Source organism: Rhinichthys klamathensis, unplaced genomic scaffold (assembly GCF_029890125.1).
Source record: "Rhinichthys klamathensis goyatoka isolate OS25496 unplaced genomic scaffold, OSU_Roscu_1.1 h1tg000020l_1, whole genome shotgun sequence".
Lineage (NCBI taxonomy): Eukaryota > Metazoa > Chordata > Actinopteri > Cypriniformes > Leuciscidae > Rhinichthys > Rhinichthys klamathensis.
Genome location: NW_026606571.1, coordinates 2,360,618 through 2,381,893, shown reverse-complemented (window position 1 = coordinate 2,381,893; position 21,276 = coordinate 2,360,618). Strand labels below are relative to the sequence as shown.

Here is a 21,276-nt window from a genome sequence, read left to right as displayed (position 1 = left end):
CACTGTCAAAAGGAGTTACATCACAAGACACTGTATTAAGAAAACACGATATATTTGCACCATGTGGACAACTTGAAGCATGCGACTGGAGTTGACAAAATTAGCTCTGTTGCAGTGCATGTGTGGTGCTGTGGCAAGCCATTGAACATTTATTCATGAAAACTAACTAGTATTTATTATGTTACTAGTACTTATTTTAAAATCACTGGTAAGTAATCAAATCGTTACTGGTATATTTTTCTATTTCACTAATAATAGATACTTGTACTTCAACTGTGACTAACTTAAATCACAGTCTAACTAACACAGACTAAGTTAGTTAGTCTAACTAACTAACTTAAATATTAATAGGGCTTTTTGCTACTAGTCATCTTATGTAAATAGCAACTATATTATATTTACACTATGTAAAAATAGCAGTATTTTCTTTGCAATAAGTGTAAATAGTAGTTACTAGTTAGATGCTATTTATACTTATAAATAGTGGCAGATACTATTCGTTTCTCAGTGTTGTTGTACATTAAACATATGCAATAATAACTGAGTGTAAATTATTATATTTATTTAAATGATTAAATGGATGCCGCTTTATTGGGTCAATAAAGCCCTCCCTACACCTAACCCTAACCAATAAACATTTTATTATTAAACACAAGTTAGACACTTTAGTACAACTTTTCGAATATTTTCTTCATTATTGAAAATAAATGCCTTTTCCAATCTGATATGTGATAGTAGAACAGTTTGGCAAAAGGTGGCCGGATACGAACACGGGTCAATTTGCGTAAAAATTTTCTGCCACTCGCCTTACCTACATTATTGCTGTTGACGTCTTCCATAATTTTGTCAGGGCCAACCAGATTTCAGTGGGCGGAGTTACTGTAAATAGCATCTGCCAACAAGGTGGGCTATTTACACTTAGTTTAAATAGACACTCCATTTGTTAAGTGACAAATGAATAGTTACTAGTCACTATATTAGGATAATTTATTAAGTAAAGGCATAAGTAGTGTGTAGGCTAATAATTACAAGTGACTGATTTAGGGGTGTCGCAATATACCGGTATTGACGATAATCGTGATATTCAAAGCTTGAAATATCGACATCGTGTTAATTTAGAGTGTGGCAATATACCGGTATTGGCGATAACCACGATGTTTAAAATGAATAGGACTTTTATGATAACATGACACGTATACTCCAGCGCCAGTTGAGGGAATGCATTAACGTCACTTCCCCGCCGGAACACGCCCCCCTCAGCGGGACTGAGTGGCAGAAGAGCTGCTGCGTGACTGGAGTTAATAGGGGAAACTGCGGAAACGAGAGTAAAACAAACGATGGTTGGACTCGATATAAGTGTTCCTTACAATTTAGGCCTACCAAAGATCCAGTGATCCATGGATATTGACACGCAGCCATTGTGTTTCCTGACATTTAACTTATATGTGCCTGATTTCGACGCTGGGGAAATACGTGAACGCTTTATATAAATACAATATAGGTAGGTCTAAATCCAGGTGATCACTCATATCAATGTTATATATAGGCTATAATCATATCGTCCAACCCTAAAACTAGTAGCCTATATTTTTTTTGTCATGACAACGCATGTGGTCATGTAAACACGGAAACCTGTTTTCTTTTATCGGAGTAGGGTCATAACCGGCTTAAGCATAAACCGGTCGACACGGGTAACGTTAGTTTTTTGCCTCATCAACCGACAAAACAAATGAAATACTCAAGTTTAAATGAAATACTCAGAGTCAGATACGCAAATGATTGTTTTGTCGTCACACAGCCTAAGGGTCATGGCCTGATTTATTAATAAAGTCATGTAAACACGGTTTACTTGTGTTGTCATGGTTACTGGTTTGCATGTAAACGGGCTCAATGATAACTGCAAATCCACTTTTCTCTGCCTGGAGTCAAGTTGTTTCTATGAATTGCATCGATCCATTTTCTTCTCTGTTCTGTAGCTTTTGGCAGTCTGTAAAAATATACCTCAGATTTCTTGTGAAATGTAGTTGTACAGTCAATCGCAAAGCTCTTTCCCATTTTAGATGTGTTTTTTGTGTTTTTCACGGCATTCACGCTGAAAACCAATGCTGCCGCTCAGTCTTTCTGCCACTCAGTGTGCGTGACCGCAATCACTCCAGCTGACGGTGACGTCATACGCATTCCCTCTATTGCACCCGCTGACATCAAATGAAAAGAAGACGCAGCGCGCGCCCGCGCAGCCACTCTGGTATGGGAGTTCTTCGGCTTCAAAGAAAACAGCACTTTAAAGGGGGTCGCACACCGGACGAGAAGCGCAGAGAATTCTTTAAAATTCGAACACATTATTTTCTAGGAGTTTACACACACCACCGGCGTCTGTCCGCGACGCACAGCAATGGCTCGGATTTTCAGGTGAGATTCTCAAATCATTCAGTAAACGGATGCGCTCTGACTGAGGTAAAGTGTTCAGACTGCAGACTTAGCAACGATTGTATTTAATTGTACAGTACAATCATAACATAGTACAGACATGATCTTAATTTCATAATGTCCTTAAACATAACAATATTGCTGGCCATGAACTGAGAAAGTGCGCGTCAGGTGTGCTGCACGCGGCGCGGGGCGGAGCTGCGCTTCTCGTCCGGTGTGCGACCCCCCTTAAGCCCAATCTGCAGAATGTGTAGCCACCAATCTTTTTACCCATCTCCGTGTCCATCACCCTGCGGATTACGCTATTTTACAGAGAGTAAATTGCGATTATTTTACTAGTCATGGAATGGGAAATGTGACATTAACCTGTTAACAGCGGGTTTTTGTTTTCATATGTTTAAATAAAGGGTGATTATTAAGTACCCCGTTTTCTTTACTCGTCTTATTTTTGTATTTGCACTTGATTTGTTTTGTTCAAATCTGCATGACTTGCACCGGCGCAACAATAGGTTTAAGAGCTTTTCAGTTCTTCAGGAAACATTCAGACAGTGTTTCGCTCCAGTTTGAAACCAAATATACTTCACATGCTTGTCTTACTTCACAAAAATATGCATTCAAATATAAGAACGCAAGAAGTAAAAATGCAAAAAAAGAAAAATTAAATAAACAAAGTAAAAATTAATTTGACTGATTTGACATTTTTCCCCCCAAGGTTTCTATAGATATCGCGATATATCGATATCGTGAATTATTTTGGCCAAAATAACCGTGGTGTGAAAAATCTAACATCGTGACAGCCCTATGAAATACTAATCACTGGGCCTACTTGTATCCAATAAATATTAAAATTGAAAAGATACTAGACAATATTGGATTACTTATAGTAGCCTAATTAAATACGGTAGGCTACTTTTAACAATGAAAATGCTATAAGGATGCTGGCTTCAAGTGCACAAAGAATTATATTGTGAACAGTAAAGCCAAATAACTACACCTCAGTTCAAAATGAATGATTTTAATTTCTATCATAGTATCACAGAATTCATCCATACCACCATACATAATATTATTTATATTGCAGATCAATATTCCTGCCATGTTTCAAATCGACAAGCCCCTTGCAATGTTTCAACTCAGCAGCTCGTGTATCATGTAGAATTCAGAGTTTTCCACTTGTAAATACAACTTTACTTTGTAGTCCTGTGATCGAAACTCTTACGATATTTCCGACTCCACTAGAAGGGCACATAAATGCTATAGCGGCTTGCCACAGTGGTGGTGGGTTCTGACTTCTGAGTCGAGCACACGCACCCGCGCAGGAACGCGCACTTTAGAACATGGGTTCAAAGCAGGTGCCAGCAGCAACAATGTAACAACGTCACAACGAAAAAACAAACGTTCTAAACGCTTTCCAGGTTTGACAGCGTCTATAAGGCATGTGGCTGCCAAAATCCTGTGTCGATGATGGGTGTGATCGTGGTTGTTGAATAGGCAACGAACACACACAACAATATGAGCAAATCATAATTCCACCTACTTACCCGAAATCCTGATCCATAGATTTGAAAAAGAATTTATAACTGTTGACCGGACGGTTATTAAGGACATTTTTAAAATCCGCCAACGTGACTTTTTCCGGAGAAACCGTCAGTTTCACTAAATAAGGGGTTTCTTCTTCGTCGATATGGTATATAATTTTGGTCTCCGCCATGAGTAGGCTTATATGGGTAGGACAATCATTGACAGAAGAAGGAGCAAGGGTAGCAGCAGCGCGATACAAAATATATTTGTACACTATAACTCGTCAAGTGTCATATATGCGTTATAAGGCGACATTGCTGGTTGCCGGTTTCACGTAGGCAAACAAAAATCCTGGTCTTGGACGGAGCGAGCGGTTCCAGACATTATCGAAGCTTGCGTGTCTCTATCACGGCGTCAATGTTTCTCTCTGATCGCCAGTAAAACAGGAAGGGACGGTTCACATCCCCATGAGCTGGAGTTCAGGATATTTTACCATTTCAGGTTTCTAGTGGAGGTAGGCTGCTCTCTAGCGGCAGTCAGAGTCCGTGACAGACAAACCACCGAGCTGCTGTGGCTCTGCTAAACCAACAGCTGTTAAAACACTGAACCCCGGTTTCACATCACAGACTAGGCTTGAGCTAGTCCCAGACTAAAATGCATTTTTTTAACTGAAAGCAACTTGCACTGGCATATTGTCTCAAGATGCACACTAGTAAAGATTTTTTCTAAGGCACGTTCATTAAAGCTATGCCCTGATTGAATAGGCTCCGGTCTAATCCTGGCTTAATCTAAGCCCTGTCTGTGAAACCAGGCCTGTATCTCATAGTTCTTACATATAAGTTTAGGCTATACAACGCTTCGTTTTCAAACGCTTTAGGAAACAAAATTGTTGTCTGTATGGGACGGTACACTGACAATAAAGACCTACGGTCATCGTTGTTATAGATTTAGATATCAGGCACCAAAGAAATGTTTGTTTGTTTATTTATTTATTATTGAGAGCCAAGCAAATTGTACAAACAAGAATACGTGAGGGGTTTCTAGAGAAAAGAAAGAAAAAAAAAACTAATATGTATAATGTTTAGTTGCTATTCAGCAGGTGCATAATTTGCATAGATTGTACGTTTTTTTCTTTTTCATATTGTTCCCAAATATGTCTTAATGTAAATTGTTCAAACATAGGCATTTTCCATTCCATTTGACTTTATGAATAGAATAACAAGCAATTTTATTAATTAAATCAAATATAAATATTTGAATTTCCACCTGATGAGAAACACCTTATCATCACATCAGTTTCTAAAACTAACAATCGTCAGAACATTCCCAAAATGAATTAGACTTTTTATTTTATTTATTTTATTTTTATTTCATTACAAATTTAATACTGTATTTGAATAGAACATAGAAATATAAAAATGAATTAAAAGAGCATAAAATAAATATATAACTATTACAATTTTAGATTATATTTCTATAAATATATGATCTTCTGAGAATGGTGATTAAGCCTCTTTTCGCTAACCATTTATTGGAAAAGGTAAAAAAGGAAACTTTTGAACCCTGTATGAAAGTGCCAAAGCCACAACAACATCTAATACTACAATCAATATACAATATACAGTATATTTACATTTAATATGCCACATTAATAAATGCCAAAGAAGCAGGCCTAAATAAAAGAAGTCTCCATTAATGCAGGAAAAAGGAGCAGTTAATAATGAACACTATTATCAGTAACACTTTATAAGGTTCGTTAGTCAACTACCTTACTTAACATGAACTAAGAATGAACAATACATCTTCAGCATTTATTAATCTTAGTTAATATTAATTTCAACATTTACTAATACGTTATTAAAATCAAAGGTTGTATTGTTAACATAAATTAATGCACTGTGAACTAACATGAACAAACAATGAATAGCTGTATTTTTATTAACTAACACTAACAAAGATTAACAAATACTGTATCAAATGTATTGCTCATTGTTAGTTCATGTTAGTTACTTATTGTAAAGTGTTACCGTATTATCTAATATTTTGGCCAATTTATTGCATGTTGTTTGCAGCCGCCAACTCACAGCACGTCCTTATAAAGAGAACATGCTCATAAGACAGAAAAGTGCAATGAAACTACACAAAAGTACAATGTTCTGTAGTTTTGTGAGCATGAAAGTATCTCCAGTTTCAGACATTTGGGTCGTTATATATTTTTAACAGCAGGGGGCAGCTCTGTCCTTCCTGTATTCCTGAAGTTATTTGGTGATTGTTTAGGAAACGCATACAAAACATGGCAGGCCTGCCAAAAGTGATACAAACACCAGGCCCGAGTCTGAGTAAAATAGAATGAAAGAATCTGGCTGAACTCAATACTCACATTCTACAACTCACACTTTGCCCACTGCACATGACAATTACATTGAGTTTACTGTACGTATTGAACCTGTGGGGTGCAGTATTCTGATTGGCTGTGTCAATCAAATCAAGATTTAATCAATCAAAACATCTTTTTGCAAGGGACATTCGTTCCTCTTTGCTCAGTTTGTACATAAATATTTGCCTCCTGTAATGCACTTCTCAAAATGTACACACTAAATAATTGCAGTCAAATTGCTGTGTTCCACAATTATGGGTTAGAGCAAAGATTTTCATTACAAGTATATTCAAACACTGGATTTTTGGATAACATTCTATAAATGTAAAACCTACAGTATACTGTATATTATTAGTAGTAGTATAAATAATTGCATAGTTTTATTTAACATAAGTTACATAAGGCTGGTAAATCAAAAGTTTTTACAAAATACTGATATGATATCAGTTAAGTTAAGGTGAGATTAAAATAGTAACAGTGGATCTTAACATTTATTCCTGGGCACTTTGACAAAAAGATAAGGGAGATAATGTAGCTATAGAAAGATTGAATCTTAATTACACAAAATATTTCAGAATAAACTTTATTATATTTGTACATTGGTCCTCTATACAAACATGATCATGTACTGCCACTTTAAAGATAAATGTACACTCCAGATCATTTGAAAACTACTGCATAAATGCTTCATACCCTATGTAAATGAGAATTACTGACCAAGGAAATAGGAAAAATGGTGACGAAAAATGCTCATATTGCATTAACTGTAATAAACTGCAACTTTGTCCTCTACATAATGCCGTGAAACAAAGAATGAAAAAAGATAATGGACCAAAGAAGTCCTGGTCAATAGGACTCAAAATTCCTCAGAAAAGTAACATATAGATACACATCAGCATAGCACAAACAATACATTTAATTGACTTTGAGGTTCACTTGTGCACCATCTTTGACTATTTAGACCTGAAGCCACAGCTATTTGTTTGCTTCCTGAGTTTTATAAGTGATTTCTATTCAGATTCAGACACTTACAGTGGTTTCTACCACACAAACTTTTAGAGTACCACCAAATGCTGAATTCAGCAAATTGTCTTAACTTTAATTCAATGGATTACCATTGTGAAACCATTATGGCACACTGCGGTTATGATAAGAAAATGATTTCACTTAAATTGACTTACCAATATCAACTGAATTTGAGTATTATAAGATCATGTAAGCATTAATTATGATGTAGAAAGACAGTAATTCCATTCTTGTTCTCAATGTAAATGTAAAATCCTTGAATCTCTTTTCAATCAGTATACTCTGGACCAGCCAGCAGCTCAATAAGAATCACTTCCATGACATTCTCTCCATTTCTTTGGGAGAGAGAGAGGAAGAAAGAGAAAGTTTGTGTAAATACATCACAATTCATCTGTCCGGAATGAGACTGACTAATTGAGACCACATTACCTCTGTTGAGATCAATAACTTTTGAAGAGGGATAGTTGTTTGCCTCTGCCCTTCCTTTCATTATGTTGTTCTTGTAGTCTAAAGAAGAAAAAAACAAGGATTTCATCAATAAAAGCTGATGTAAATATGAAGATATTATGAAAAAGTGTGATAAATCAGACTTATTAATACAGCATGTGTATGTCAGATGTGGGACACTCGGCTCTAAAAAAAAGGATATTTCACTGTAAAATCCCTTTTTTTAAAACAATAATCAACCAATTAAAAAAGTCTAATGTCAATTGTTACACCCCGTCTAGGGGAAAAGGGGCAACATGAAAGAGTCAACGAAAAGCGAGGAATTGGAACAAAAGTTATTTATTTTTCTTAATTTGGGACTTACGATTCAGGAGCTGACAAAGCCAAAATAACAAACAAAACAACCTTAAATTTAAACCTCTTTCCTAAACCCTAACCCAAAAGAAAAGAAAAATGAAGATACAATCAATAAACCTATCTCCCTAACCAAAAACAGAGAAAACAGTTTACAATAAAGAAAATAATGGCGTCGAGCTCCCTACTTTCCCAAAAATCAATCAGTATTTACAATATATACAGCCAGGCAAACAAACTGAAAAGGGCAGTCCAAATCAGTGTCGGTAAACAGGCAAAGGGTCAAATATACCAATGAGGATATACAGATACAAACAGCTTTCAAAAAAAATAAACAAACAGTACTCACAGTCTCAATACTCTTAACAGTCTCAAATCACAAACTTTCTCTTTCAAATCAAACAAACAAACAAAAAGCTACTCAGTCTCAAAACTCTTAACATTCAAATCACAAACTCTCTCTCTGCTCAAAACACAATATCTCCCGACTTCCTGTAAAGGAAGTGATGTCTCTTTTTAAAACAAGCTGCACCAATCAGGATCGAGCAGCAATCATCGTGCAGGAACCAATCAGATGGGCGTTCCAATCATCCTGCAGGAACCAATCAGATGACGTTCCTAAACAGACACACTGAGAGACTGACAAAACAACAGAGATAACAAAATACAAACCATAGGGTCGTAACACCCCCACACATATGAGTAAACATGGTTACAAGTTTACAAATGACATCTGGACAAAGAGTCTGCAATTACATTTTCAACACCTTTCTTATACTTAATGTGCAAATTAAAACTTTGACAAATGAGTGCCCAACGCATAAGTCTCTGGTTTTTATTACACATACGCTGCAAAAAGACAAGTGGATTATGATCTGTGAATACTGTTTGTTTATTTGTTTTGAAAGCTGTTTGTATCTGAATATCCTCATTGGTATATTTGACCCTTTGCCTGTTTACCGACACTGATTTGGACTGCCCTTTTCAGTTTGTTTGCCTGGCTGTATATATTGTAAATACTGATTGATTTTTGGGAAAGTAGGGAGCTCGACGCCATTATTTTCTTTTTGTTACGACCATAGGGTCGTAACACAATGTAGTCATTGTTCTTGAGAATATTGAAAAATATGTTTCTTGCAGAAACACCAGATCACATTCCCCTAGATTTTACAGAGTAACTGTTATGGTGATTTTGCAAGTATTAGAAGAAAAAAAAAGACGATTTCTAAATGTTCTACTACGGCTTTAAAGGGATAGTTCACCCAAAAAAGTTGATGGGCCCCATTGACTTCCATAGTATTTTTCTACTATGGAAGTCAATGGGGCTCATCAACTGTTTGGTTACCCATATTCATCAAAATATCTTCTTTTGTATTCAGCAGATTCATACAGATTTGAAACAACTTGAGGGTGAGTAAATGATGACAGAATTTTTATTTTTGGGTAAACTATCCCTTTAAGTAAAACAGTTTGAAAAATGATGGAAAAAATGAGGTTGTGCTTACCCAGTCGCAAGTCTTCCTGATTGTAGGGTTGCAGTTCTGTGGCATCGAGCTCAATGGACGTCCTGCGACCACTTCCAAGTAAAACAAACGTTATGCGTTTCATGTATTAGCAAGTGTAAAATGATTATTGTGGGTCTTACTTTAATCAAAAACACTGGAGAGGTTTAATAGTCTATTTTCAATTCTTACCGCTCAGACCTTCGAACCTCAAACTCAAGCCCTGAAACAGATATTACATCAAAGGTCAAAAGAAATTTCAGTAAGATCCAAGCCTATAATCTCTAAGGTATTAATTTTATTCAGGCAGTTTGCAGTTTGACTAAAAAGCCACATTGGTTTCTTTTTCTTGTTTATAAAATTTTCCACATGACCCTACCTTTCTTTCTGCAGTGCCTCGTGGTCATAATGATGCCAATGAGCATTAAGAGAAGCAGCAGGAAGATTGCCAAGATGTAGCCCACTTGGTGCAGGAGATGAGTTTGATTCTCAGGCAGGATTACATTGAGGACGTGAGGTGCTTCCACCATGTTTGTAACTGCTTACCAGGGACAAAATGGGAACATGAGAGGACCAGATGTATGAGAACTCTTAAATATCTGATATTAAAACACTTCATTATTTTATCCTGTACTAAGAGCCAAGAAACAAAGCAGAAAAGCCTAAATTACTTGTTTGTTTTTCCCTTTTCACCCAGGCTTAGCAGGCGAGAAGGGAGAAGGACAAGGTTTCATGTGAATGGCCAAAACAGGCATAATGAGTTCCAGACCTGATGTCATGCTGCAGCAATGGAGAAAAAAAACACAAACCACCAGAACAGAAAGCGATAGTGCAGGCGGAGAGAAATACCACCACTTCATGGTCAGTCTGTCTGGAGACATTTTCCATTTATTTAGTGCCCCACAACAACAGGGAGAATTTAGATGTATCTGCCACGGTCTCTGGGATTGCATGTCAGTAGTGCTCTTAAGACCAAATAAAGCAAACAAGCTCATTGGATACTGTTGTTTGTGTGTTACATAGTATTGGGAATCTTGTTTTTGGCTTAAAGGGTTAGTTCACCCAAAAATGAAAATTATCATATAATTCTAGGTGTGTATGAATTTCTTCTTTCAGCCAAACACAATCGTAGTTGTATAAAGAAATATCCTGGCCAAAATATAGCCCAAAAAAGTGCATCCATCCATCATAAAAGTAATCTAAAAGGCTCCAGGGGGTTAATAAAGGCCTTCTGAAATGATGCGTATTTGTAAGAAAAAAATCCATAATCATAACTTTATAAACTGTGATCAATAGCTTTCGGTAACATCCGTCCGCGCGTTCACGAGAGAGTCGAGTTCCAGCGTATGACGTGGGATATAGGAGTAGTCGACTCTCGCGCTTCAACAAACTCAAGCTCCTCCGATATTTCTCTTTAAAAATTCTCATTTCAGACTTCTAATTCGTGACCAGTATTTTGTTTTGCTCTATCCTCTGCGCTTTTGTGTTCGTCAATACATCATGCGTGGGGTCAGAGTTCCCTCTTCGGACGGAACTAGACTCGCGTACGGAAGCCAGTGATTCTAGTTTATAAAGTTATAAATATGGATATTTTTCTTACAAAACGCATCACATCAGATGGCCTTTATTAACTCAATGAAGCAGTATGGATTACTTTTAAGATGGATGGATGTTCTTTTTTGGGCTTTAAAATCTCAGTTACTATTCACTCCCATTATAAGGCTTGAAAGAACCAGTATATATTTTTTGTTCAAAACTCCGATTGTGTTTGGCTAAAAGAAAAAAGTCATATACACCTAGGATTGCTTGAGGGTGAGTAAATTATGGGATAGTTTTAATTTTTGGGTGAACTATCCCTTTAACAACACAAAAAAACATGTTTACCCCAAAACTAACAGACATTATGATTACTTCATGAGTCAGTATGTCTCATTGGAATGAGCAATGAGGAATTCAATGACATGCTAAGACTGGTCATAATTGTGTAAAACTGAAGTGTTTAACATTTAAAAACACAGAAGACTGACAAATCAGAGACTGACATTTTGTACATTATTTATAGGACAGCCAAAAAGAACAACAAAAAGTGGGGAGAAGTGGGATTGGGATACAACATAAGCAAGATTCAAAAGCTGCATTCCAACTTCTAAGCCCCAGAATGCATCACAGCAGTGTGACATTGGCTATCCCAATCCTTCGAATGCGGCCTACAAATGCGTTCTTCGTTTACAGGGCCCCGAAAGATAAACGAGTGGATCCTTCACAGCCTAGCCTTTCCCCAAAGTCATCACAGTTAAATTGCTACATGTGCACCAACCTCTAGATTACAGCTACAGCTTTTTAACGATTTTGGTAAGGTTAAAAAAAATATATTTTACGTCCTTAAAAAAAATGCAATATTTAATTTAATTTATTTTAATTGCTTATAATTATATATTCAATATTTAAAGGTATTTCACAAATGTTAAGTGAAATAAATAAAAAAAACTGACAAGTTAAAATCTTGTAAAATTATTGATATTTAATCTTTAAATATTGTCTTTAGTTAAAAAAATACATAGCAAAATATGAACATTTGGTAATATTTACAAATATGTATATACATATATATCACATTTAAGAATTACCAGAAGGTTAAATTCAGGCAATACACTAAATCTATAAGATAGATGACTGGCATCTTTTTCTACTTAAAGTGGACTGGGGAATTTTTTTTTCACACTTTACAGACATAAGAAGATGTAATTCTAACACGGACCATTCCGCCTTTATGCTTTCATGTTACATCGGGCCAGATGTTGTACAGATGTGGCTTTTCATGTCAGGAAAAAAGCCCATTGCCAATACAAGATGGGGAATATTGTCTGAGCAATGATGGTAAAATCTGCAAACCCCAGCAGAAAGCAAGACGTTGCTGTGACCTTTTGTGGGGCTGTAATAGTTTATAAAGTGAGCTCAGCCATTGCTTAGCAGAGGAAATATGAAGCAGTCTTTCAATAAATCCTCCCCCACCTCCTACATTTCTGTTAAAAACATTCACTCGTACAAACTCATGTAGTTTTGTAACACAAGCGGCAGGGACAGAGCCAAAATGACTGGAGTGAGTCGATCTGAACAAAGACTAAAGGACAAAGCCATTTTAAATAGCTCAAAAAAGAAGAAAAAAAAACAGAGAAAGAGAGATGGAGAGATCGCAGACTGCAGACTGGAGAAGACCAAGCAGCAAAAAGTAAACAGAGAGAAAAGGGGAGGAAGTAAATATAGCCCAGTTCTCAAGCAACATTCCTCCCCCAACCCCAAATCTGCATGTAAAGGGAGGAGCAATGGAGCTGATTAGGAGAACCCAGACATACATGTGGAAAGCATACAAGCAAGGAAAAGGAAAAGTGCTTTGTTTCTAAATGAATTTTCTTTAATTCCTTGATCTGGCATGCAACACAAAAGGAAATGATGCACAATTTTTTTAGAGAATCATCATGCAACCAGATCCATGCAACCATACAACTTCTGTCCATAATGACCAAAAACAGAGGGAAAAAACACATAAAAGTGATCCATTCAATATGTGCATTATATTCCTGCCCAAAATATAAGTCCTTCTTCACTGATAAATAATCACCTCAAATCTAGGTTTCTTCCAGATCCAAAAATGGTCTGTCAACATCATAGACACCAAAATGGCATTGGTTCAAAGCTATCGTATGACTTCAGAAAGACTTGGAATATACTGCACAATTTGTATAGACTACTTTTATGGTGATGTTTATTGGATCTTGACAACCCTTGGTCACTTTAATGGCAACAGCTGCATCACAATTCTTCAAAGACTAATAAATTAAAATAATTTACACCATACCGGTTTGGAACAAAATTAGAGTAAATAATGACAATTTAAAATAAAAAATAAAAATTTGTTGATATTTGAAACAATCTAAGATGCAACAAATAAAATGCTTCAATCACATAAAAATATTCTCTTACTTGGGGCATCAGCAGGAAGGACAGGATGCGAAGGAGTTTTCGGTGCTTCAGTAGAGGAGCGCGCAGGAGGCAAGGGCTGGATAGAAGGCCCGACGATCACCCTGAAGATTCGTCTTTCATGTAGGCCGCAATAGTGATGGTGAAGGTGGCAGGAATACAGGCCTTTATCAGAGGGCTGAATGTTGTGGACGCTCAGGGAGAAATCCCCAATGGAGAAGGCATCAGTTGAGATGTTCATCTTATTCCGGAGAAAGAGCGGCCCGTACTGCCGGTTTTCTCCAGAGGCATACATGTCGACGAGGCGGTCTGCTCGGTCACGGGTGACTCCAGGAGCCTGCCAGTCCCAGTGGACCACCTGCTGCTGGCCCTCGTCCCTCTGACTGTCCGTCCACAATTGTCTGCGGTTCACACACGGAAGCACTACACTCTTCCCCACCAGAACCACGAGCACGGATTTCTCGCCATCCCAGACACGCTTTTCCTTTCGAGCTGCAGAGATTGACATTATCAATAATATATGCTTTTTCAAAGCTCAAGGTTTCATAATAGTGATTTAAAGCAAAACTTTTTTCCAATGTTATAGGCCTACTTAAAATACTTCCTATTCCAGTTAATGCAGAGACAGGTACAACAAATACATTATCAGATTAATTTCCTCTGAAAAACATTGTCACTCTGTGGCACTTATTAAAACATTTGTTTAAAATTCGGGAAACATGTTTGGAATTCATCATTATTTTTGTACTCCATTGGAGGCGCAGAAATGACACGGAAGTATGGACCAAATTCCTAGAAGTATGGAAGCCCATTTCCAGTAAAATATAAAAAAGGTGAAATAAAGCCACATTGTGAGATAAAAGGTCATGTTGTGATATTAAAAAGTCACGTTGTGAAATGTAAAGTCACACTGCGAGATATAAAGTCAAATTGTGAGAAAAAAGTCACAATTATGAGATATAAAGTCACATTGCAAGATAGTCACAATTGTGAGATAGTCACATTGCAAGATAGACGCAATTGTGAGATAGTCACATTGTAAAATATAAAGTCAGACGGTCAGATATAAAGTCACATTGTGAGATAAAAGTCATAATTTTGAGAAAAAGTCACACTGCGAGATATAGCCATGTTCTAATCTAAGATATAAAGTCACAACTGAGAAATAAAATGTCTCAAATGCATGAAATAAAGTCAGTTATGAAATGGAAAGTCGGAATCACTTTTGTTTATTTCTTAATTGTTTATTTTGAGACAGATACAGGCTACCATTCTTGTGTTTTTCAGTATATAGATGTCAGGCTTATTCTCTTACGTGATTTAGTGATGTTGAGCTGGATTTGAATGGACTGGTGGACCTTGCAATAGTGGTGATGTAGGTTACAGGTATAGATACCTTTATCATTCACATCCACATCTGCACAAACAAAACAGCAACACAAATAACAGGTATTAAATATCACAAGTGAAAGAATCAAAAGAGGGACATAGACATGGTCTAAAAAGATGAGCCTACTATTAATAACTAGTGAGAAGTTTCCATCGCTGAAGGCATCTTTTGAAATAGTAATTCGGCCCCTGTTGTAGTCGTTGTACAAGCGCTCCGTTCCCCCTGAGAACATATCTAAAATGCGCTCCACAGTGTAATCGGGTTGGTTCTGGATCAGGTCCCAGTGCACGACGCGCTGGCGGTCCCGAAGGCGATCCTGCCTCCAAACCATCCGCTGGTTATGACACGGAAGAACAACATCTGACCCGGCTGGAAGAGTAAGGTTCTTCGCCTCCACAACCACACTCGGCAGGCTGTTTTGTGCCCAGGCTAAAAAAGTACACATCCATTACATTGCTTTATTCATTTGGGTTTATATAAACAATACTTGAGCACTACTATCAAATATTGTTAATATTTTGTTGCTCACTCACCACATGGTAAGATCAAGGCAGTGCAGACTGAAATGAGAACAAGAACACAAGCCTTAGAATTACTGAAGGTGTAAGTCATATTTACTGAGATCATCTAAAGATAGAAATTTGGCATCTCTCCTGTTGGCGTTTCAACCACCAAAATCTGCTTCAAATCGCTATTTGCAACGATCAGGGCACATATTGTGAATACAGACATGTTAAAACGTAGTTCTTAAGCGTAAAAGACGTATTACTAAATGTTTTATTTGCTGCTATGCCAAAACAAAGACATTTTGCAGAAAAAGGAGCACAAAGGATCCATTCATTCCCTCCCAGCAGTTAGCCCTGAAACCCAGAAGATAAATACTGATTTTCTGAAGGCATCTGAACAAGCACCTCTAAAAGTACACAGCAAAATGTGTCTAAGAAGAAAATAATCTATCTATCTATCTATCTATCTATCTATCTATCTATCTATATTATATATATATATATATATATATATATGTCTGTCTGTCTTTTTTCTGTCTGCCTGTCTATCTACCAAGAAATAGAAAAGGTCAATGACACAGCGATTCGTGAATTGCTAGTTCATTTTTTACAGTGTCTAAACAAGAAGACACAAGCAGCATTAAACCCTGATGTGTCTTGCCACATTAAAAGGGTACAATTAACTGAATACCTATGTATAAACAGTGTTTCCCACAGGATTTTGTGAAACTGGTGGGTGGACAAAGAAAAAGTCTGTGCTTTGACTTGTACCTGAACTTTTAAAGTGGACTCAAACCTCTTTTTAGTTGTGATATAGTGTCTCAGTCTACATTACACTACTAGTAATAATAATATTCATATGACAGTATAGTCATTTTTTTGTAAAACAAAAGCACAATCATTGATATATTAAACTTATTCAAGTTGTTTATTCCCAGGTCCAGTTTTACACTAAACAGAATTAAAAGAGAATTCATAAATATAATAATCACTGCTAACTTTCCCTGACAAACCAGAAAACTAAAACACATTGAAGTAAAACAACATAATCGTTTACTATTGCTGATGCTGCAGAATCACAGGCACTGACTCTTTCATGACTAATAAATATGACAGACTTTAGTCAGAGTTAACTTCTAATTTAACACAGCACAACAACACACACACACACTATGTTTAAAACAGATCAAGCTGTACAATTTAAAGAGATGGGGGAGGGAGGGGGTTTGAAAAAGGGAGAAAAACAAAGCAAACGAAAAGATTTTAATCTAAACAGTACTGCCAGACATATAACATAGCTACATATTTGACACACACAACAACAAACATAACCTGACAAAACAAAAAACGAAGAGTTGGCAGGACGCCAGCACGAGACGTTCTGCAAGACTTAAAATAATAATGTAATAGATACAAGTTGATGTACAATACCACATTTACCATGAAGGATGCAACCCAGAAGACAATATTCAATGTTGTGTAGGAAAATGTCGAAAAGGAAAAGTTCAAATTAGTTAAATTAGTAAAAAACTACTTACTGAATGCCACTAGAAACATGTCCGAAAAGTTGAAGAAAATTGTTAAATCTGGTGCGCGATGAAAGCGTGTTTTTTAGTCGACCAGCGACAGAAAACAAAACCTTCTGCTCGTCTGGACCACTAACATGCGCCTCCTCCAGAATATGAAACATCATGAAATACTAAACTCTCTCACATTACCTGCAAAAATTTCTTAAATTTACACCGACTTTAACTGTTTTGCAAAAAAAAAGTTCAAATAAAAAAATAAACCTGAACGCAGCATCATATCTACATAATAAAAATGTATACGAGTAATACAAATATCAAACAAAAAATAAACTAAATGTTTTTCTAAACGTATTAGACTATTTTTGATACATATATAAAAGCAACTATTTAATTATATTGGCAGTATTTATTACCTCATATTACTTGGAATATTTGCACTTTAATTTATTTAAATATGTATTTAATACATATAACAGGTACGTTAAAATGCTATAATAAATTATTAATTATAAATAAGTAAAATCCTGTAGTTAACTAAAATTATATCTGAACATTTTTAAAGTCTTCAATACTTTTTAAAAATTATTTTAGTAGTTGGTGTGAATGAGGCCTGTCCTGAGACTCAGAACAATATTGCAAAAAAAATAAAGAATAACAATTTTATTTAATAATAAAAAAAAAATACTGCAGTAGAGACAGAGATGATTTGCTTCACCCTAGTGGTGATATGAGAATATGGTTTCTGAAAAATAAAATAAAAAGGTAGACACGGAGATGATTTGCGTCAACCTGAACCTAGTGGTGACTTGAGAATATAGATTCTACAATAAACATTGGGAAAAAAACACAGCTCAGAAAACGGAGATGGGTTCTATTTGAATCATTCACAAAAGGGGATATGAGCTCTTAAACAATGCACAACACAGAGAGGTGAGGACTTTTTATTGCAGTATTAAGTACATATGCATGACGAGTCTGTGAATTTCAAGTCACTGTTTTGCTCCCGATGCAGTATTGATAGTCAATAGTATTATGAAAAAAGTCACAAATATTTAAAATGACACAGATGTTAATTACACATTTCTTTTAGACTGACTCAGTCTGACATAGACTTTGGGTGCTGTCCATTCATCTGGGGCTTTCTTCAGTCCAGCTCGTCTAACGATTCGGGAAAGATCTCTCTCAAACTTAGCCTGTAAAAAAAATGTTATAATGTTATGGCATGCATTTATACTTATAGCACTTGTTAAAGGTGCAATGTGTAAAATTTTTGAGTATCTATTAACAGAAATGCAATATGACATAACTATGGTTTCAGTGGTGTATAAAGAACTTACTTAATAAACCGTAATGTTTTTATTACCTTAGAATGAGACATTTATATCTACATAACCGCGGGCACCCCCTTCTATTAAGGTCGACATATTGTGACGTCATATTTCTACCGTAGCCGGCAGCGAACAAACAGCGCTACAGAGCGCGTTTCGTCACTACCTTGAAAGAGAACCAGCAGAAAGCTAGAAGCTAGCCATAGACACCGTGAGTAGTGACTTTTCCCTTGTGAGTTGTGTAAAATATGTAGTTGGATTGTTTCATGTAACTTAGTTCTTCTCCCTCGCTGTGTTATGGCTTTGCTATGTTGGGATAAATGTGCTGGTTACGTTCGTGAGACAGCTGATTAGTACTCTTGTCATTGACCGTAAAACAGTATGTTAAAGGAATCACAAACCCGTCGATCGCGGTCGACAAGTCGATCTTGGAAGCATTTTAAGTCGATCGCGAAGAGTTTTCAAAATCAGAGAAAAAAAGCCTATTGTGTGTAGTAAGTGGTGTCTAGGGGATGCGGAGGCGCGCGCGCTGTTACAATCATGTCATTTTTGCCGCGCGCACCTTTGCGCTCATGCGGACGCGTCGAGTTTAAACAAGGCTTTACGCTTTAACCAGCTCAGCCACAGTAACAGCTCATATTAGCCAGCTAAACTTTTACTACCCTGTTAGAAAAAATATATAGTTGCATAGTTTCATGTGGTTCTTCTCCCTCGCTGTATTATAGGTAATCAGCTGATTACTATTATTATATTATATATTAAGACCCTTGATCCTCACCTGACTATGGCTTTGTAAACTTTATCCATGATGTGGTTTATAATGGACTGTGGTACAGAAACAGTGACAATGATACACACTCTTGGCTTTCTCTGGCTATTCTCTGCTGTCTCAGACGACGATATGTTTGTCCCGTTTTAGCCACCGTAGCTTCTTCGAAAGGGAGGGGTGAGCAGTGGGCTGAGCCCTTATTGCAACTCGCAACCGAACCGTTAGATGTCGCTTAAAAATACACACTGCACCTTAAATGTAAAATGTAAACTCTAATATGTAACAGACGTTAACTGTATAATTATACCGTGCAATAATTGCAATATATACCATATATATATATATTTTTTTTTTTGCAAGCTAGATGTGTAACATAACTGACCTGTTTTTTCTTCCTCCTGACATCTCTCACCCTCCTCCTAAGGAACTTGGTCCGTTTTAGCAGCTTCTTGTATTTGTGCCGGTTCATCTTCCTTCGTCGGATCTCCAGCACATTCTTGCAGTTCAGTGGTGTTGGGCTCTCCCCATTCTCCAGTAATGGCAGCGCACACGGAGGCAACACCATGGATTTTCCCACAATCTCACCTTCTTGCAGAGGCGGAGAGGCCTCCAGCAATGGGGGGAGAGAGTAGCGCAGAGAAAGCCAGCTTTCCAATGGTGAAACTGATAGTTTACGGGGTACAAGAACCTCCTCTAACTCTGGCTCAAGAGGTGTCCATAGTTTGGGTGGAAGTTTGTTGTCAGCAGCTGAAGTGAAGCATCTATTTGTATAGTGAAGCGTTCTGAAACGGGTAGAACGACAGTGTTGAACAGCACTGCATAACACCTGGCTCTGGTTCTGCAATGAACCTGAAAAAAAGTATAGGACATTGTACAACAATTATATAAAAAAAAAATGTAAAAGTGTTATTGGTACACAATCTAATAAGCTTACCAGACACTTGGGAAAGCCGGTTCAGCCGTGAAACCACCCTTGGAAGAAACATGGTTTATAGTCCTATGGCTGTTGCACCCTCAAGAGCATCATGGACTGAAAATATACAAAACCCACAGTTGTGTAGCTTCAAAATGAGTGTTTCTTCAACCACAGACACTTTTATGTTCCCAGGGTTGATTTTTACAGAATGTAGCCTAACATTTTCTTTGCTATATATAAAGGTCACATTACATCTTTAAAAACGGTTATTTTTTACAAAGCATTAATTTATGATTTTTTTTACTGAGAATATACTACACTCTACATAACACTATGCAGTTCACACTAGAGGAAGGTCTTTCATTCAAACCAGTAGCAACTAAGTTAGCTGGCTTCATAGCTTAAAACGATAACTGTTAGTATCGCTGGGAAAAAAATTAAGCAACACAAGCCTAATAAGTATAAAGATACTAATACACCTGTAAACAAGTAGGCAACACTTATGATCGTTTAAAAGATTAATCCCATCGGATTACATACCTCGCCAGTTCAAAATGTTCAATGTGACTCTATCTACTTCCGGTCCATTTAATTATTGTGGTTCCCCCTGCAACAAATGTCACCTCCAAAGGGTTCCGACCTAGAGTCAAATCAGCTATTTCATTTAAGACTGAAGACTATTATCATATCAGCACGGTTGTTTTGCGAAGCTTAAACAACATCACATCAAAATATGGTAAAATATGAACGGAAATGTATCGTTGTCATTGCTTAGCGTGGATAAAAACGAATGAAATATCCCAATATCCCAAATATCTGTAGTAAAGGAAAAACACAACAACAACAACAATCGAAATTAGATTTGTTTTTATAAAACCATTTCTAAATCAATGAAGCATTTTTTTAATTATTTTTTTTTAAAACGGGTATCTTTCTGACATCTTGCTATTTCACTTGTTTCTCCTAAGGATGGCGTGGTTTCCCAACCATCTGAAAGCGTAGAGTTGATCACAAATACTGTGCGGTTTTCCTTTGTTTTTGTCTTTGGTCTATAGTTATTTTATTCTGTTATTTTGTGCATGTCTAAGAGGACTTCTATCTTTAGCTATTGAGACTGTGCTGTTGTAGTTACTGATACAATGTCAAACATGCCATCCTTTCGTTTGTTTGTTTATAATCAAGCTATTTTTTTCTATTTTTAGGCAT

At 36.6% G+C, this 21,276-nt stretch overlaps 3 protein-coding genes across 15 annotated transcripts in view; all 3 read right to left on the bottom strand.

The window, feature by feature from the left end:
• The window catches only part of dvl1a (dishevelled segment polarity protein 1a), a 39,664-nt gene extending 35,252 nt beyond the window's left edge, over window positions 1-4,412 (bottom strand). For 4 of the 10 annotated variants that reach the window (XM_056239690.1, XM_056239691.1, XM_056239692.1 and 1 more), the window contains exon 1: window positions 3,969-4,410. In XM_056239690.1, coding sequence (XP_056095665.1) covers window positions 3,969-4,138 — 170 coding nt within the window. In that variant the 5' untranslated portion in view covers window positions 4,139-4,410. Of the gene's footprint in view, window positions 1-3,968 lie in introns of all 10 variants that reach the window. The other 6 variants (XM_056239698.1, XM_056239699.1, XM_056239697.1 and 3 more) reach the window with 2 other exon arrangements.
• Window positions 4,413-6,892: 2,480 nt separating this feature from the next.
• The window catches only part of mxra8b (matrix-remodelling associated 8b), a 20,072-nt gene continuing 5,688 nt past the window's right edge, over window positions 6,893-21,276 (bottom strand). The window contains exons 2-11 of one of the 4 annotated variants that reach the window (XM_056239684.1): window positions 17,067-17,141; window positions 15,556-15,582; window positions 15,149-15,451; window positions 14,948-15,049; window positions 13,636-14,124; window positions 10,034-10,195; window positions 9,848-9,877; window positions 9,658-9,732; window positions 7,781-7,858; window positions 6,893-7,686 (exon numbers count right to left, since the gene is read on the bottom strand). In XM_056239684.1, coding sequence (XP_056095659.1) covers window positions 7,661-7,686; window positions 7,781-7,858; window positions 9,658-9,732; window positions 9,848-9,877; window positions 10,034-10,195; window positions 13,636-14,124; window positions 14,948-15,049; window positions 15,149-15,451; window positions 15,556-15,582; window positions 17,067-17,085 — 1,311 coding nt within the window. In that variant the 5' untranslated portion in view covers window positions 17,086-17,141 and the 3' untranslated portion in view covers window positions 6,893-7,660. Of the gene's footprint in view, window positions 7,687-7,780; window positions 7,859-9,657; window positions 9,733-9,846; window positions 9,878-10,033; window positions 10,196-13,635; window positions 14,125-14,947; window positions 15,050-15,148; window positions 15,452-15,555; window positions 15,583-17,066; window positions 17,142-21,276 lie in introns of those variants that run through there. The other 3 variants (XM_056239686.1, XM_056239687.1, XM_056239685.1) reach the window with 3 other exon arrangements.
• Window positions 17,983-20,730, bottom strand: aurkaip1 (aurora kinase A interacting protein 1). The gene is made up of 4 exons (XM_056239689.1): window positions 20,611-20,730; window positions 20,089-20,184; window positions 19,537-20,003; window positions 17,983-18,250 (listed from the first exon to the last, which is right to left on the bottom strand). Exons 2-4 carry the CDS (start codon window positions 20,138-20,140, stop codon window positions 18,131-18,133), a joined length of 639 nt encoding a protein of 212 aa, XP_056095664.1. The 5' UTR covers window positions 20,141-20,184; window positions 20,611-20,730; the 3' UTR covers window positions 17,983-18,130.

Excerpts from the sequence above, each read along its gene's own strand:
- aurkaip1 (XM_056239689.1), bottom strand. The coding sequence starts at position 20,140 with ATGTTTCTTCCAAGGGTGGTTTCACGGCTGAACCGGCTTTCCCAAGTG. Across the intron at positions 20,004-20,088 it reads CCGGCTTTCCCAAGTGTCTG|GTTCATTGCAGAACCAGAGC; the intron begins GTAAGCTTATTA and ends ACTTTTTTTCAG. Across the intron at positions 18,251-19,536 it reads TCAGGAGGAAGAAAAAACAG|GCTAAGTTTGAGAGAGATCT; the intron begins GTCAGTTATGTT and ends TTTTTTTTACAG.